The sequence below is a fragment of the Anguilla anguilla genome, chromosome 11, assembly GCF_013347855.1.
Source record: "Anguilla anguilla isolate fAngAng1 chromosome 11, fAngAng1.pri, whole genome shotgun sequence".
Lineage (NCBI taxonomy): Eukaryota > Metazoa > Chordata > Actinopteri > Anguilliformes > Anguillidae > Anguilla > Anguilla anguilla.
In genome coordinates, this window is record NC_049211.1 from 32433229 (window position 1) to 32452448 (window position 19220).

At 47.9% G+C, this 19220-nt stretch overlaps 1 protein-coding gene across 1 annotated transcript in view; it reads right to left on the reverse strand.

The window, feature by feature from the left end:
* The window catches only part of LOC118207716 (phosphatidylinositol 3,4,5-trisphosphate-dependent Rac exchanger 1 protein-like), a 114596-nt gene that overhangs the window by 16306 nt on the left and 79070 nt on the right, over nucleotides 1-19220 (reverse strand). Inside the window, exons 18-27 of the mRNA XM_035381590.1 lie at nucleotides 17156-17304; nucleotides 15848-15933; nucleotides 13373-13512; nucleotides 12365-12485; nucleotides 10587-10771; nucleotides 10027-10188; nucleotides 8433-8643; nucleotides 5486-5765; nucleotides 5097-5303; nucleotides 435-523 (exon numbers count right to left, since the gene is read on the reverse strand). Coding sequence (XP_035237481.1) covers nucleotides 435-523; nucleotides 5097-5303; nucleotides 5486-5765; nucleotides 8433-8643; nucleotides 10027-10188; nucleotides 10587-10771; nucleotides 12365-12485; nucleotides 13373-13512; nucleotides 15848-15933; nucleotides 17156-17304 — 1630 coding nt within the window. The remainder of the gene's footprint in view (nucleotides 1-434; nucleotides 524-5096; nucleotides 5304-5485; nucleotides 5766-8432; nucleotides 8644-10026; nucleotides 10189-10586; nucleotides 10772-12364; nucleotides 12486-13372; nucleotides 13513-15847; nucleotides 15934-17155; nucleotides 17305-19220) is intronic.

Consider the following 19220-nt stretch of genomic DNA (forward strand, 5'->3'; position numbering starts at 1 on the left):
GAGAAAACAGTCTGCTATTATGTGCACATGGACAGGTATTTATTTTTTTTAAAGGTTTTGAGCACATGTTGAAAATGTGTCGTGTACAATAAAACTCCAGTGATTATCTAGCTGGGGAAGAATTTATCTGACGTACCAGATGAAATGAACAAGAATAAGTTCGACCAGGCAAACAAAAAAATGCATTCAATATTGCAGCATTAATTCCCATGATAGTGATTAACCCCTTAATGTGTAAGATGACAAATATGCAATTAGAATGTTCTTATCTGAACATTCTAATGCTGATGTAACAATCGCTACGGGTAACTGGAAACAATGGAGTTCTAGAACACTGACTTAGAACACTGAAAGTACATTCCGAATAGCCTACTCTTCAGAAGGGTTAAACCCGGAGGCGTGACGTGGCGGGTGACGGTGGGTTGCGGTCTCACCTGAACCCATCTCGTCGCTGCCCAGGTAGGAGCTGTTGCTCCGCACGCTGGTGTAGGACAGGACCGAATCCCGGTTGCTGTTGCACTCGCTGGAATGGGGGGGGGGGGGGGGGGGGGGGGAAGAAAAGGAAAAGGTTACAGTCGCAATTCACAAAGGAACAGTTTGTTTAGCCCGCTTCCTGAAAAGCTACTCCGACAGTGGCGCAGTTAGCAGATTACGCAATCGGCACGACTCCGCTTTCCTTTCTAACATTCCTCAACAGCAGTTTGTTTTTAACGCGGCGCCTGTGGACATTAACAACTTTCACCTCGCGTGATACCGGAATGTCTCAGCCGCGTGCCCGGTAACCCAATCTGCTGATCTGCGTGTCTGCCGAGCTCGCGCACCGGATGCCGCATCAATTACATCGCCGGCGTTTTCGAGGAAAAACGGCGTACGGAAACGCGCGTGGAATTCATCAGACGCGCGGAGACAACCTGCCCGCCCCTGCGATGAGGCGATTCGCCGCACGCCCTGAAGCGCGCGGCCTCGCTCGGCGGCGAGACGAATGAAAACCGCGCGCTCGAGGAGAAATATAAAAAAAAGGAACACAAGCACATCGATTAAAAAAAGAAGAGGTTCGTTCTGGGAAAAGAGGATGGCTGTAGACACTCGTGAATTTCACATGACTACCAATGCTGTTTTTAAAAAGGCCTCTTTTTCCTTGTGAGTTCCTGTGGAATTATCAGACTTATCTCACTGTGGTATTTCTCCCACAATTTTGATGTTCAACTTCAACAACCTGTGACCAGAAACAAAAGCCATGTCCTGCACTCTGTACCAGGAGAGATGCAGGTTTGACTGACTTTATCACACTAAAACTGGCAACCAATTTAACCCTGAGAAACTAGGTGATGTGAGGTGAGGTAATTTCACAACAAATGGCACTAACTGATCAATTAAATGCTGAGAAACAATTCAGAACCTGCAGACCCTGCGGCTCCGGCCTACACAGGAAGTCAGGGAACCGCAGCAGTCCGCGTCGCATTGTAATCTGCGCAGGGGCTTGAGTGACAGTGAAATTAAACCGAGATAAGATCGTCCCATTCTGCTGAAGGATAACAGCTCCCAGGACGACACAACGTCAGCTGCACCACAGACACAGCAAACAAATGCGGTTTGGAAGGAAATACATTTGCGGCAATGCCACTAAAGTGGTTAAATGGCAACACTTGAAATTTTTTTAAAAATAAAGAATAAGCATACATTCCCATATGTTGAACATGACATAATCTAGACGACGCCACAATTGTAAAAAGTAGAAAGCGCTACACTATGGTAAACAGTCGGGTTCTAATTAGTGAAGGGTCCCCTGGCTCCAAGCCGCCGTAGGAGGGGAAGGCCAGACTCCAGGGGGCGACAGACCGTGGTGCGGTTAGCGGATGGCGCTAATTCAAACCGCAGAGACACACCTCACGCACTGGCAGCTACGCCACAGGAATTTCACTACAGACACTTGAAAAGCGAAACACTGGCCACATTGTCTCAGGAATAACATCTGCAGGGCACATAGATCGCTGGGATGCCCACACACATACAGTACTCACACACACTCGTACACCCCCACCCTAACCCTAACACATACACCTTTCACAACAAAAAAATACATAGATATACACCCCTCACACACACACTCACACATTCATACCCCCCCACTCCAACACACCTCTCACAACAAACACATACGAACATACACCCCCCCACACACACACACATCTTTTACAATGAACAAATACGTACATATACACGTCCCCTCCTCCACACACACACACACACACAACACTCATATTCCCCCACCCCACCACACACATCTTTCACAATGAACAAATACGTACATATAAACCTCCTCCACACACACACACACACACCCTCTCCAGCATTCCCATTCATGGGTCATTTAAGTGCTGAAAAGGAGAGGGTAAGAGCTGTGGCACTGACACACTGTACATAGATCTGTGATTTCTCAATAAGGAACCACATGATTTTTACACACCTTTAAACACCCAGGGGCCCCCTGTTCTCTGTTATTCCAGTCCAGATGGTTTATATACATTCAGTTCTAAAAGCACAGCTTTCCACTGTGGTACAGTATCTAGAACTGAAAGCAGAGAGCTGAACCTCGCTATTTCAGCAAACAGAATTCGCCTTCCACTTACAATTACCCTGCTTCCAGCCTCTTAGTCTGGCTAGCAGCTACTTTCCAAATAGATTTCTAGATTTTATTGATGACCTCCAATGCTTTTAACTACAGGCCCATTACACTGCTGAACTGAGGAAGCATTTGGATCATCTTTCTGTGCCTAAAACCATAAACACAAAGGCTCACCATGCTGCCTCAAATTCAGTCCTAAACTATGGAACTGTTGGTCAGAGTATACCACAGCCACACAGACACTTTCTACTTTAAAGTCCTATTCAAAATCAAAATGGCTTTTTGAAGCTGTTTATACTCCCTGTAATTTCATTTTATTTGCCTTATTGTTATTTTTCAGACGACTTTCTTGTAATTTTAAAGTATTGCCTTTGCTGCAGTTGCTCTTGACATTCATTATTACTCAGTTCAGTACATAACGCAGTGTGGAATAACCAACGTTATGTGTCTGAAAGAGTTATAATGCGAGACTGCGCGCCTGTAATCACTGCACTTCATCAAAGAATGTGGAGAAACCACAACACATTCCATCTGCAAAATTTATCCGTAAGCAGACCCCAAAATGACTGTGGGCATTATGTTATTCCGCACGTTTTTTTAAACACCCCTCGACACAGGTCTGGAGAACTACAAATACTTTTTTGTTAACAGAACATTTGCATTCATATTTAGCAGACATCCGTACCCATGGCAACTTACAAAAATATACAAATAAACCTTTAGGAAACAACCAGTGTGAGCAGTGTACACCTACAGCATAAAGTGAAGCGCCGTGGTAATGTGTTTTTGAGTGGCAGAGAAGTCACACTGTGTACAGAACTTTGTGTACAGGGGGGCTCTGTCCCCCAAGTTCTGAGGCCAAATGTAGAAATAACAGGAAATGTAATAAAATAAATAAAATGTAAAAAACACGGCGCTCGTTTGCGCTCGGGTCGTGACCTCGGTTTCTCCGGCGCGGGGAGAATCTCGCGGAGGATTACGTAACCTCCAAACGCGCCTGGCCTCGCTTCTTCACAGCGCTCCCCTGGGCGTGGGCTGCGGGCTCCCAAATTTAGCCCCGACCGCAGCCAGAAACAGAGCCTGCCTGTCAGCCCAGGCCTGCGGAACGTCACCCAGGCCGGGGTTCCCCCGGCGGACCGGGCCGGGCCGGGTCCGAGCCCAGCCGTACCGAACCATGCCGGGACAGGTCTCAAGGGCACGGAGACGCTCTTGTTACCCTGCGGGGGCCTGCGAGACGCAATCTGGACATCCTACGGCTGAACGGACGGTAAATTAAAGGCGAGCAAGAGCAGGGCGGGGCTAAACTTGGCCGCAGAAACACAAGCCGCTTCCTGGCAGGAGACGCGGGGAAGTGCATCGCTGGGATTACGTCGCTTTGTTTTTAGCCGCGCGGAGCGTCGTCTTGTCGGCGGGGGCCGGGGAAGGGCTCCTCGTGGGCATCAGGAACACAGCTCACAGATAAAAAAACGTCTAAACATCGCCTTTCTATTTTGGCTGAGCGCAGACAGGCCGGGCCGGGATGGCGGGGGCGAGCGAGCGGCGATATTTCGGGCCCCGTACGCGCTATATTTGCCGTCTTAAACGGCATTGAAGTGGCCGGTGTACACGCCGCTGTCTTTCACGCTGAGCTCCGGGCCATCTGCAAGCCATTACGACCGCAAAGGGGGCCACGTACGGTCTCTAATGTAAAAAAGCCACAATCTCAGAGCGCGTTCCCCCTGAAGCCGCACAGTCTGCAGTCAGCCCTCCTGCCGTTACACCCCCCAAGAAAAGAAGGCCGTTTTTCACTTTTCATTCAGTGCAGAGCAGGACGGAGGAACAAACGTTTCATTTTATTTATTTTTTGAACATTACACGTGGCACCGAGCGAGAGAGAGAAACTTATGTTTTAGCAGTCAGGTCACAATGTCTGACGTCCAAGGCGACCGATTGTTTCTTCAGGATTCAAAATGGCGACGCGTTCTGAGTATTTGAAGACTTCTTAATTGCTTTTTGAAATTCATACATCCTTTGGGCTAATGCACAGTGGAAAAAGTATCGAAAACATGTATAAGAAAGGTGACATTCGATCGGACAGCACACAGACGGTGTTGCGTGCTTGCGCATTAGAGACTGCACAAACAACACCCTGATGACTGGGAGTCTTTAAGAACAGCGCCTCACAAGCAATCAGGCTTGGGCCAACGAGGGGTGAATTTATTGAAATGAGCCGGTGTTACCCACATAAAAGAGAAGTACATGTGGCAGATCAGTTTGATAACATACTTATGTTCCTACGCAGGCTGCGTACCAATACTTTTCAGTCCTCTGTTACAACCATCATCGTTTAATCAATACAGAGATGATCGTACTCTCTTTGGTGTTTTGTAAATATCAAAAGCACCTCAGAGGGCAGTGACACGGGCCTAGCAGGCCCCTGTAAGCCACACCTGACCCATGTGAGCACTGGGGTGTAAAGAGTCCTCCTCACCTGTAGGAGTCCCTGTAGCTCATGGTGTCGTGTCCCGAGTCCTCCTGGTCGTCCTCGGTCACCTTGAAGCAGACCCTCTTGATCCCGCAGGACTCCACCTTGTCCAGGTCCGCCTCCTCGGGCACCAGCGCGATGGGCGGGGCTTCCTCGGGGGCGGGGAGGTCGCAGCCGTCGGGCTGGGTGGGCTCCGTGATGGAGGACAGAAGACTGGCGGCGGGAAGGGGAGAAACGCAGGAATAAAACAGAGGGAGGGTTTGAAAAACGACACCACAACGAGGGGTCCTTGGGATTTGATGCATTGGGGCGTGTCAAAACACCGTGACGGCGTCTTACAGGAGGACCCCCCCCTTGCCGTGACGTTGCCATGGCGGGTTGCCCGGGTTACTCACACGTTTATCTGGGCTACGTATTGCTTCATCTCTCGCACGGCGACGTCCATGCGGTTGAAGAGGTGGATGTAGGCGTCCTGGGCCTCCGTGTCTTCCTGCTTCAGCAGGAAGCTGAGCCCGCCCCCTCCATTCGGTCCCGTCCTTCCGTCCGGCGGGACTCCTCCCCCTTCTGCCGTCTCGTCTCCGTCCTCGTCCTCGTCCCCCAGGGCCTTGCAGGTCCAGGACGGGGCGGCCATGCTGGTTATGCAGTGTTGCGTGTGGCACATGGGGTTCAGGTTTACTAAGGGGGGGAGCACATATTGAACCCCTCAGTCACACACGCAAGACATAAATTCCATACATTTATTATTTATTTACTGCATCTATTTATTACAACAGATGCAGATAAGCATCACCCTGATGGATATATTGGAAATGGAATATATGGCAATGCATTGCACATGTGGCATAATGGCAAATACATTTCACAGAAATGTCTTAAAATAAACAGCAATATTTGAGTTTGGCATGATCATGTATATTTTCCAATACACAGTGAAGTGTGAAGTTCGATCATGATTGTACATGAAAAAACTTTTCCATACTGTGGCACATTCCACAATATGCTGTGACACGCAAAAGTGTATGAAAATGTTATGTTTATTCACTCATTTGTTTTCCAGATGTTTTTATCCAGAGCACCTTATGAACTTGTCATGGCAATAAACAGCCCAGACATTTCCGTAAAAATGATATTTCCACCATTTCCCCCTCAAAGCTGAAAAACCAAGGGAATGTGTTTTGCTGGCCGTCCCAGGAATGTATGAACCTCTCTTGTGTGGGTCACTGATTCGGTTTGTCCAACTTAAACAGTTGCTCTGGGGTTTTTCCGAGAACTTTTTTTTTCCTCCCCGTGAAACTTCAGATTAAGAGCGAGGTCCAATAAGAAAAACACGCTAACTAACAAAACCAAGGCAGAACTGCATATTTTAAAGGGAGCTCTGCCAAGCGACTCTTATTCTGAAATCTGAATAGAAGTGCCAAACCCACATGTGATTTTAATATCAGGCGGACTGACAGTGGAATAGAAATAGAAGCCGTCGCAGCATTTGGGGGTTTAAGGTTGCAGAGAGCGCATTAAGCGCGTCTCAAGCGGCCAGGGAGCGTTTGGCGGGTGCTCTCCCGCGCACCTGCGCGGGGGTAAGGATCAAAGATCGGCCGCGGGCCCGAAAATAAACCGGCGAGCCCCCGAGCGTGAAGCGGCCGTTTACGAAACGTCTGAGCGAAGGGGGAAGCTGTGGAGCAGATGTTCGGGCGGGTGGGGCGGGGCGAGGCGGACGCCGGGCCCGGGGTCGAGACCCCGTCTGTACCGCTGTACCGGGGCTCTGGAGCTACGGGGGCTAGGCGGGCCGGGGCGTCGGGTGACGGGTCAGATGGCGGGAAACGCGGAGCCAGATGCGCCAGCCCCGACGGCCTACCTGTTCCCATTCTACACGCACGTATTCATACGCCGTCTGGGTCAGAAATGTTCCGTAAAAATGTGCGTGAAGGATCTTGGATCTTAGAATGGCGACAGTTTGCAGACCCAGAAACAGAAACACTCACACACATGGACACGTGCACATAAACACACGCAGGCACACACAGACATGGACGTACACACACCAGACAGACGGACAAACGGACAGACACACACACACAGTTGAGCAGGCACGCACACACACAAATGCACATGTACACACAGATGGCCACACACACAGATGGACAACACAGGCACATGTACGCACACGCACACAGACAGCATGCAAACAGATGCATGCACACACACACACACATACACATACACACACACACATATGCGCGGCACACACAGACACAGACACAGACAGCACGCGTACAGTCGAGTGCGCACGCACGCACGCACGCACACACACACACACGGCACGGTTGACTGGGTTTGCCTGTGAAATGTGACCTGATGGAGCGATTAGTCAGGAGGCAGGACACGCTACTCATTTACGGCAAGAACTGCGAAAGGCTGAAGCACAAAAGTCACTTATATTTCTCAAAAGCAGCTCTTTAACCATAATTATGTACCAGTCTCTGCCTTCTAATTAATCACAAACTCCCCACTGATGCCAATTAGTTAAAATAATCCCTTCATTTAAAACAAAACAAAAAACTGGTTCATTCCTGTAACAGCATGTTTGGACGAAAAAAAAAACCTTTTAGTGTGTATAATAGCTAGCAGGATTTGACCTCTGTAATAATTACAGGACTGAGAGATATATATTTAGAAACCAAATGATCTCCATCATTTCATTTACAGTACCACATAAATTAAACAAGAGAGGAGATCTGTTACTATGAGACTACAATCTGAACACCGAAGCTCTCTAAAGCCTGAACACTGAAACTCTCTAAAGCTTGAACACTAAAGCTCTCTGAAGCCTCAACACACTGAAGCTCAAAGATTTAACACTGAAGCGCTCTGAAGCCTGAACATACTGAAGCTCTTTCAAACATGAATACTGAAGCTCTAAACCCCGTAACACAGAAGCTCTCTAAAACCTGAACACTGAACCTCTCTAAAACCTGAACACTGAAGCTCTCTAAACCCCGTAACACTGAAGATCTCTGAAGCCTGAACACTGAAGCTCTCTAAAACCTGAACACTGAAGCTCTCTAAAACCTGAATACTGAAGCTCTCTACAACCTGAACACTGAAGCTCTCTAAACCCCGTAACACAGAAGCTCTCTAAAACCTGAACACTGAAGCTCTCTAAACCCCGTAACACAGAAGCTCTCTAAAACCTGAACACTGAAGCTCTCTAAAACCTGAACACTGAAGCTCTCTAAAACCTGAACACTGAAGCGCTCTGAAGCTCCCAGTGCCTCAGAGGCCGTGAAGCCTGTGGACCGAAGCTGGGAGCGGCGGCTGGCGGCGCAGACGGGGCCCGTGCAGTACCTTGGTCGGGGTCCAGGCCGAAGAAGGAGCTCTTGCGGCCGAAGCGGATGCTGAAGGTGCGGCCGGCCGAGGTGGTGCTCTTGGGGCAGGACACCTGCATCAGGTTGACGTGGCAGTTGGTGGGGACGAAGTCCATGCAGCCCAGGGGGTGGGCCGTACCCGCGGCCTGCTTAAGGGTGGGCCAGGCTTTACCCCTCAGCTCCTGAGCGAACTGCCAGAGAAGGTCCCCAGGTTAGACACTTACACAGCACTGAGCATTAACACAGACCAAACCACAGCATTTGACCACATTCACGTAATTATTTTACCTGGTGATTATGCAAGTGTCATAATTCTCCTTGCTCTATCTAAGTCGTGTGTGGCGGTTCGGCAGCCAAACGTTCTCTGGTAATGGAGGCCTTCTCTCGCGTTTATGAGCTGGTAAGCTGATAGCCCGCTTGCGATTTAATCAGTCGTGCTGATGCCAGACGGAATACGTGTAGCATAAGTCCTTCTGACAGGGTTCCATTTTTAGACTTTTTGTAGCGTTCGCGGTTCTTTGTAGCATGCGAATGCATTTTTCCTATGTTGGATAAGTAGCAATTAGATTCAAAGCCACAGGGCTTAGGCCATATCAGAAGTACTTTTGATTATAGTAATCTAGAAAAAAACTAAATAAAATGATACCAGTGCAAGATGACATCATTCCAGACCTATAGCTAAATGTAGAGGTTAATGGCATGACCGTGCACTTTAGTACATTTCAATAACAGGAAATTCAGTAACACTACACAGGAAGCTAAAGACCAGGGGTTTGGTTCAGTAATTTAAAATATAAGATGTTTCATAGGCAAACAATTTATCACCATTTGTTCAATAGCAAAACTAGGATGTAAAGTTCATGAACAAACTTTTGTGCTTGCTTCAGCAGTTGTTTAGCTGTTGCTGCAGCATCCTAAAACTTCACCAGTCTAACCTGATGACCATTACAACCTAGGGATTTAGGGAATTTGTAGACTATCAAATAGTGGCACTGTGTCACCAAATTATGCACGTTTTCTGCAATGGTATGCAATTTAAAATCCTGTTTTATAAATGTATGATGCTGTCTGTTGTGATATTGTTTAATGACCACTATTATAAGTACATGGCGTCAAGTTTTTTCAATTTCTATTGGCTGACAGAGCATCACATGTAAGGGGAATCACCTTAATGGAGAATGTTGTCAACATTTCCCATTCATTGCATTTTATTTTTTATTCCCCATTTACACAAAAACTTCCAGTATTTCGGAACTTAAATGTGGCATGTCCAGCTTAAAAGCTGCAGGAGAAGTGTGCAGAGATTTTGGCAGAAAAATAATAAGAAGAAGAAGAGACCACATAGTGGGTGTTGCTGAAGCAATCACACTAATTATTAGTATAATAACGGTACAAATAGGCCTTTAATGACCCACTTGCTTAATCTTCTAAGAGGAGAAATGAGCAATTTGGCGGACTCAGTCGAATGGACAAATGGCATCAAATGGGGCTTTGCAGATCGATGGTGCTCAGCCGTCAGAATGATGTTGGAAGAGAGCGCGAAGAGCGGGCAGTTTGGGGGTTTGGGGAGTCACCTTCTGGTAGCTGGAGATGCGTCTGTGGATGCTCTCCAGCTTGGTGTCGCAGATGTTCCGGAACTCGTACTGCGGCATGGAGACCACGCGGTCGCTCTGGGAGATCAGCTGACTGCAGTTCCTCACAAAATGGCTGTCGTCCGCCGCGAACGCCTCCAAGATCTAACGGGCCGAGTCAAAGAAAAACAACTTCACTCAGGGTTCAGACTGCACAAGTACCGCACCGAGCTTCCAAACAGGAAATAAAAATGACATGTGCGGCGACTGAGTCTGAGGACAGACGCGATACATTAACCAGATGGACAACTCCACCACTGACGTGGAAAATTTCAGAGCTCCAATTTTATGCATTTTACATGAAGGAGTGCGGCTAAGGACAGTACCCACGGAACAACGACATACTGTGCTTGGGCATGCCATTTTTGTGAATATTTATGCAATATACCGCCAGAAACTCCTGGTGGCAGCGCCTGCTGGGGTAAGGAAGTAGATGGAAGGAACATAGGGGCTGACCATCTGGTTACTGTAGAGAACCTGTGGTTGGGGGAGGGGCCTCGTACCTTGGCTGTGAGGCTAAAGCATCCCTTGGGCTCCACCATTTTCTCCAGCACGTTGCTCTTCACCCCCGCCATGTTGACGTACTCGTACACCACGCCGTGCTCCAGGTGCACGTTATCCACCGTCAGGCTGACCAGGGGGCCATCGCTGTCCGAGATGGTTAACTGCCGCAGTCCGTTCACTGGATCTGAAGGGGGGGGGGGGGGCGTATCATCGTATCATAGCCAATCACAAGTGAGAACAACAACATCAACCTCCCGGCTGCGCGGGTTTCTAAAGAGCTCCCGTCCTCAAGTTATTGGCTCCCCAGCAATTTTGGCTTGAATCGTTCAGAGATGCGACAGATTTTTCAATCTACGCGCCAGTAAAGCAGTCACGTTGATGAGAAAACAGGCATTGCACCCGGTCATATTGGGTTTGGTTTAAGGGATTAGACGATGAATTAAATGATCAATATTTCAACAAGGCAATTAACAGACTCCTGTAATTCAAACAAAAGTGCAATCAAAGAGCAAAAATACGAACATAAATAATTTAACAGTAACGATATCTAATTTAACGATAATCCAGAAAACATTCAGCTCAATCTATCAGGAAAATTGTCAATAACACGTCCTCCATTTCGGGGTTTAAAAGATGTGAAAAATCTTAAAATGGCCTAGCTTCCAGTTTTATAGATGATCACACAGTGAAATGGCCTGTAATAATGTAACTGCAGCGCACACTGAGAGCCTGGACACTCTGTCCCATCGTTAGAATTAGAGAGGTTCTGCTTCCTGTACGAGTGCTGACTTTCCAGAGAATTTCCACGGCAGACAGACTGTAAAAATTAGACTACTGCAGGGAATCCAGCTGTCGGAGAGAACTCAAGGTACCCCGGCTCGTCCGTCAGATTATCTTTCAAACCCAAAGGCAGAAAAACGAGCTCCAGCTCTGTGTCTTACAAATAAAGGAGTTTTTAGTGTTAGTGACGGTGATCTCCAAACCATGACAAGAGATGTACTCTTCATCCCCCCTTTACTCCACATGAAACAAAATCCTGCTTTGGACTGGTTTCCATCAACACTTGGACTTAACTTGAAATGCAAAATTGAATTCAAGTGTTATTTTGTCCATTCAAACACTGTTTGTCGTTGTTGTGAAATGCTGTGATCACTGAACTCACTGGATTGTGACAGATGTTGACTGAATCCAGGCCAAAATTAAGGACAAATGGTGACTGAATCCAGGCCAAAATTAAGGACAAATGTTGATTGAATCCAGGTCAAAGTCAAGACAGACCTGATGCCACAGCAGCTGCCAAAAGCAGCTCAATTGGGTAGAGTGTTTGTTATGCTACTGTCCATTGTTAGGGATTTACAAAAGCCTTTCCTTTTACACCAAAAAAAATCAGAAGACAGAAATGTTGCAGCTTGCAGGATATTAGATGACAATATTTTATAATGCTGATGTGATTTTTCCCTCTCATAAACAGCTATGAAACTAGCATCAGTGCCCATTAGCATTAGCATTGAGCAGCTCTGGTGCAGTCTCTGTGTTACAGGCATCATTGATAGGCATTTGTCACACTAAAGATTCAAATCTGCAACCTTCTGGCTAAAAGCCCAGTCTTCACAACTATCCTCTGCCACCCCAATGACACAACATTTTTTTTGCCCCTTGCGCAAACTTCAGCTGTGCTAACAGGAACATGCACTGTATCAGTCTCTTTTTTCTTTCCGCGGTCACTTCCCCGGCTGCTTCCTGTTCGAGAGTTGCTGGGGCGTGCCCGACTGCGTACCTCTTCCGTTTGCGATGTCGACTTCCTCCTCGGTTTCCGAGCCCGTCTCCGAGACGCCGGGCTTCGGGGCTCTCTCCTCTTCTGCGTCCTCGAAGGTCCTGTACACCCACTGGGAGGGTCCCTGTGCAAAGGGCAGAGAGAGCGGCCTGTAGTTTAGCCAGAGTCAGCCAGAGCCGCAGAGCGCAGCCGTAAGCGCTGTGCACCACAGCCGCCGTGGCTGAGCACAAGCACACTGTACCTTTCAACATTTTCCATCTCTTAGAAACCGAAGAACGCAGGCCTCTGTCTTCAATCAACCCACCACGAACTTGCAATTACACAAGTGATGGGAAGGGGCAGTGCAACTCACTTTAACAAAATATGTGGCGAAAGGAAAGGGAATTAAGTTTTCTTTAAGCAAGGCTTAATATTAAAGCATGTGCAGAAGTATCTTATCTGCTCTAGTTCAACCAAATGCCTCCAAACTCATTGGAAAGGGCTTCATCCTACAGCAAGGCAATGCGCCCCAACATATAGCTAAAGCAACAAAGGTCAAAGTAAAAAAACTAGAAAATCCTTGACACACCAAGTCATTCAACCAATCTGAATCCAACCGAACAAGTGGTTCATATGTTCATATCGAAACCACATTCACCACATGTGAATAGTTCAATTACAAATCTAAAATTGTGGAGTACATAGCCAAAATTAGAAAAGAATCTCTTTGTCCAAAGTATTATTGAGGTAACTGTAAATGCTTCCTGAGGGTACAGATAACACACAGCAGTGATTACACACAAAAACATGCTCAATAGTTGGAGATGGCGTTCTAAAAATCTCTCCGAGTGAGCTGAGGCGCTGGTTTTGTCAAAATCTTTGCTCCTTTTTCATATTCATCACCATAGCGCACACACATTCATGACTTTGAACAAGAATGCCTTTTGTAATGTTTTTGCTGAAGTCATCACTGCTCGTAGAAACAGGCTTCATGCAGTGTTCATGCAGTGTTTGAGTCCCCAGGGTGCTCACCTGCTCCTGAGGCTGCTGACCGCTGTGGTGAGCTGAGAAGTGGTCCAGGACCTCGAGGTAGCCGTCGGCGTTGACGCTGTTGCCGTTGACTTTGAGAACGCAATGTCCGGGCTGGAGACCAGCGGACACAGCGTTGGACCCTGGAACAGGAAACAACACAGCCGGGTCAGAATGTGCTACTGAATCAAATACCTGGTTTACCTTAATCAAATACCTTGGCACAGTTGCTAGACTGAATACACAACTGTATCACATGTTCAGGTATAATAAAGGTATTTGACACTCAAATCCAGAGGGACTGAGACAGCTGGATATTGTAATTAAGTAGTTCAGGTTAAGTACCTCGCTCAGTGCTATAATGAAAATTACACTCGGGAATCAAAACCACAACCACTGAATTGCAAACCCAGTTCCCTAACCACTATGCTCACTGCGGCCTTTATATTAAGTGAACAGTAAATCTCCCTAATGCAAATCCACACTGAGACATTAGTCTCACATTGACTAAAGTGTAGCAGAAAAAAGAAACACTTCCCATTCAAGCTTCTTGGTAATGGCAGCAAAAGTGCATTTTTCACATAAAATGGATACCCTGCCTCTCTTTTCAGCCACTGTCCACTGACTTGAATCTTTAGGACCCAACTGCATCAGATTCTCAAAACTGTTTATCTCACGGTGTGTAAATGGCATTCCTCACTGTTAGCTTGTCATTAGAAAAATCAATTTTAGTTCAATTCTAAGGTTTACGAAATTCAGTGCAAAAGTTGATGGACACTTAATCCTCTGGTTCAAAGGTCAAATTTTAATAAAGTCTCTGCTCTCTTACAATTGCACATTACAGGCATATTGCACTCTGTATAACCCATGATCAGTGGCAAAAACAGATGAACGGTTTTAAAAACGTGTAATTAAAGACAGCTAAAATACAATTTACCCAGTGTACCGTCAGCAGTGACTCTGCCCTAAATGACAAACTTGACCTTCCTCTTCTGGGTGTTAGCTTCACAGATTACATGTTTAGAATCAAGGTCACCTGCTACTTTCTTCCTGGATGATAAGACTCAGTGACCAAAATGAGGAACTAGCGTCTACTTGGACGCAGAAAAGACGTAATTATATCAAAACGAGCGAGGAAGCCTTCGTCGCCTGCAGCTATTTTTGAGCGGGATGAGGAAATGCTTGTTTACAGCATACGCAACGTGTTGTGATCCAAAGCCAGATCTAAAGCGGTCGGCATTCGTGGCGGTGATTGCGACGTTCTTGTGCTCTGGGACAAAAGGACAGGCAACTCTGGCTACAGCTGTTCAACATATTGGGAAACATCTTTTGCTTGTTAATGTAATTTTTTGATCCTCACTAAAGGGTGCTGGAAGGACAAAAATATGAACAAATAAAATAAAATAAAATTGAATAAAATATATAAAAAACCATGGGGTCATTTCCAGGTAATGGAGGATTGGCAGGAATCAAGTCTCCTGGAAGTCTGTAAAAAAAAGTAATTTACCTCACTTCACCTCAAGGTGAAGGCGTAAATCAATTCACACCTCTCTCACTAGCATTTGCTAACCTGCATTTGGGTAGCCTTTGGGGCTAGCTGGGTAAATGTGGTTTATGGCTTCATGCTGAGCAACAGCACGAGGGCCCCACTCTGAGGCGGATAAAGCAGCTCGTGGCTAAAGGTGTGATACAGTGAGCCCCAGCGAGGAGCCGGCAGGGAGCAGGAGAGGCCTTTCTGTCACACCTGCAGCAGCAAAACCGCAGCGGCTTCCGCCATGTAGTGCTACGCGAATGGAAAGCTTCACTTCCTCAACATCAGCTGTGCTGCAGCTCAGCACACGCTGCACACAAACGCACATATACGCCAGTGCATGCACTCTCACACACAATCACAAACACTGACACCACACAGGCACACAGTAACACAAGCATGCACATATGCACATTTGCAAGCACACAAGCATACAAAATACACCACACATGCAGTAACTGACCCACAAATGTATACAGACACATACACATGCAAGCTCTCATGCACCTACAGGCAAAAGTAAGCTACGCATGCATACGCCGCTAACACACGCATACACATAAGCAGCAAATGCTGCGGTACCGCGATGCTCTGAGCTGCCTTAGCCCTACAGTCGCCAAGGAGACCGCTGCTGCCGAATAGCCAGTGCAGCAACAGCACGCAGAGAGGCGGGGCCTGAATCTAGGAAGCCTCAACATTCCATGATCCTGGATCCAAAATGAAAGTGCTCCATAAATGACCTGTAACATCTGCTTAGCCGCAAGGCGCGGTTACGTATGTACTTTGTTCTGGACAGAGCCCAAGAAGATTTGATCAAGTCTGTTAAATATCTATTCAAGAAACCTCCTTGAATCAGATTGATTCAGGGTGAAATTGGACACAAGAACCCGAAACAACCACGTGACAGCCATGTGACCGACCGTACCCAATAGGGCTTCTGCTCATACCTTTTCTCACAGCGTACACGTAGGGAGGGGCGGAGCCATGGATTCTGAAGGGAAGAGAGTCCGGACAGTCTGGTATCCTCACAATCCTTGAATGAAGCAAACAGAGACCGTTAAATCAACAGTCTTACATACTCCTAGTACAGGTACTGAAAAAACCATTTATTAGAATGTAAGCCATGATTAATGAAATCATTTAATATATACGTTGTGTATAAATGTTCCAACCACAACAATGTCAATTAAAGAGATGATTTGAAAAAAAAAATTGCTGAAGTATTTCTTGCTCTCTGTCTCCCTTTTAAATATTTAAACAACATGTTTAAAAATAAATTCGCAAAAATGGTTATTACTGGAAGTGATTGTAATGTAATGTAAATGGATATCATTGTAAGTGATTGTAATGTAATGTAAGTGGATATCATTGTAAATGATTGCTACTGTAAGTGATTGTAATGTAAATGCTTATTACAGTAGGGGATTGTAATGTAAATGGATATTACTGTAAGTGGGTGCAGTATAATGTAATGCAAGTGGTTATTGCTGTATGTAAAAATTTCACACATTGGGCCTGCTTGGCATTCAGCTGAACACGCTACACGTGTGATAACACCTGCCTCTCTGACAGCAGGGCGGCCATGCGTGTGAGGATGGGGTGGGGCGGGGTGGTGGGGGGGGGGGGGGTGGGGGGGTGGTTACAGATCGGGCAATTGGAACAGCCTGGGGGGGGGGGGGGGGGCGCTGGGCACAAAGCTTTTTTTCAGACAGAAGTCTCAGTTGCGGAGACACCGCGGGGAAGCGGCACCCATCTCCATGGCTCGCTTCTCAAAAACACCGCGTCTGACCGCTCGGATTGCAGAACTAGAGCTTTAAACGGCAACGTTACGAGAGAAAGCGCAGCAGACATGAATGGGAGCCGGGTTCTCTGGGCCTTGTTCTGCTCTGAGGGGCGAGGAGAGCGGCCTCCTGGACGGCTGGACCACAACCTGTTACGCAGAAAATCAGGTGCGGTTTTCTGCTGGGTGGGGTCTTCGGTTTTGTTTGGGATCCCCTTAGCCAAAGGAGACACCCTGGTGAAGCGTTGTGTGTGTGTGTGTGGTGGGGTGGGGGAGTTGACATTCCACCCCCAGGGGTGGAACACAATACCCACACCCACAAAAGGTCAGTTAAAAGAAAGGAAAAATATCCTGCATACAAGCTTAATGTCCCCAATGTGAGTTTAACTACTGCGGCACAAAGACGGTGTTTAGGCGGAGCCCCGTGCTGGCGGGACGGCGGAGAGGAGGAAGGCGGGGCGAGGTAGGGACTCACTCCTTGGCCTTGGTCGCCACCAGCAGCCTCAGGGACCGGCGGACGGAGAAGGACTGGCCAATCATGGTCTCCACCTCAGAGAACGGCCGGAGAAACACCAGGTCCTCATTAATGCTGTAGATTTTCCTTCCCGTCTGCAAGCCAGCCATCTGCAAGCACAGGGACCCCACACACACACACACATACCACACACACGCACACAAGCACACCACACACACACACACAACCACACAACCACACCACACAAACACACACCACATCACACACACAAACACACCACACACACACATCACACACACGCACACACAAACAAACACCACACCACACACAAGCACACCACACACACACACACAAAACAAAATATTTTAGAAAAACAAGCACCCTGCAGAGATCACAAGCCATAATTAATACCAACCGTAACATGTTGACCGTGATGCCGGACAATGTAATCTACCTGCCTGCCAGACGCCCTTGTGAAAGGTGACTCACGCTTAACACAAGCGTTTACGCAGCTGTTTGTTCACCGACGCGGTTCAGACCGAAGGCCCGACGCAGAGCGCTTGACGAGCGTGTGCTCAGGCCCGCGGGCAGGTGTGCGCGTCCGCACCTGCCGTTTTTACTGCCCTCGTTTTCATTAACGAGCGTTTACCGCAGCACCTGCCGCCGCGGCGCGCGCTCCAACGGCGGTCCCGGGGCGCAGGCCGCGCGTGATTCACCACTTCCGAAAACGAGCGGAGCAGAGCGGCGGGGCTCCCGGCTCGCGCTACGACCGTAAACGGCCAACGCCGCGGGACGCGTTCTACAAGGGGCCCCGTCAGGTAGAGACTGCGCAGTGTGACTGGCCCCAACCTCGACCTCCCACGTGTGTGTGTGTGTGTGTGTGTGTGTGTGTGGAGGCAGAGATGGATAATCGGGCTCTGTTCACTGTTCTGAGATCAGTGGAGGTAGAGACAGTGTGCTGATAATCGAGGCTTTGTTCACTGTGCAGAGATCAGTGAAGGCTGAGAGGGCATGCTGATAATGGGGTTCTGTTCACTGTTCTGAGATCAGTAGAGGCACAGAGTGCATGCTGATAATGGGGTTCTGTTCACTGTTCTGAGATCAGTAGAGGCACAGAGTGCATGCTGATAATGGGGTTCTGTTCACAGTTCTGAGATCAGTAGAGGCACAGAGTGCATGCTGATAATGGGGCTCTGTTTACTGTTCTGAGATCAGTGGAGGTAGAGACAGTGTGCTGATAATGTGGCTCTGTTCACTGTTCTGAGGTCAGTGGAGATCACAGCAGGTACAAGAGTGTGCTGATAATGTGGCTCTGTTCACTGTTCTGAGGTCAGTGGAGATCACAGCAGGTACAGAGAGTGTGCTGATAATGTGGCTCTGTTCACTGTTCTGAGATCAGTGGAGATCACAGCAGGTACAGAGAGTGTGCTGATAATGTGGCTGTGTTCACTGTTCTGAGATCAGTGGAGGCACAGAGGGCATGCTGATAATGCGGCTCTGTTCACTGTTCTGAGATCAGTGGAGGCTGAGAGGGCATGCTGATAATGGGGCTCTGTTCACTGTTCTGAGATCAGTGGAGGCACAGAGGGCATGCTGATAATCGGGGCTCTGTTGTGTTTCTCAGGCTCTGGATCAGGGCCTGTAGAGACCCTGGGAAAGACAGGCTGGGCTTTCTGAGGGAAGCGTTTAGCATTCCCGTCTGTCCCGCTCTCGTTCTCGAGCCTTTTTTAATCCCGCCTGGGATTCGGCGCCCTGGCACCTCGTCCGCCACGGACAGGACCGCCGTTGTTCGCGGGGCGAGGGAACGGCGAAGGAGTCATCGGGGCAGAGCGAGGGCTCTTTCTCTCTCATTCTCCTCCTGTCTCTCACTTTTACTCTCCATTGCTCTCCATCTCTCTCACTCCGTCTTTTTCTCACGGTCTCTCTCTCTCTCTTTGTCACTCGCTCTCGCTCTGTCAGCCGCTTTCTCAACCTGTCTCTCTCTCTCTCTCTCTCTCTCTCTCTCTCTCCTGAGGGAGGAGAGAGGCTGACATGAACATTCCAGTCAGCAGCACACAAGAATCTG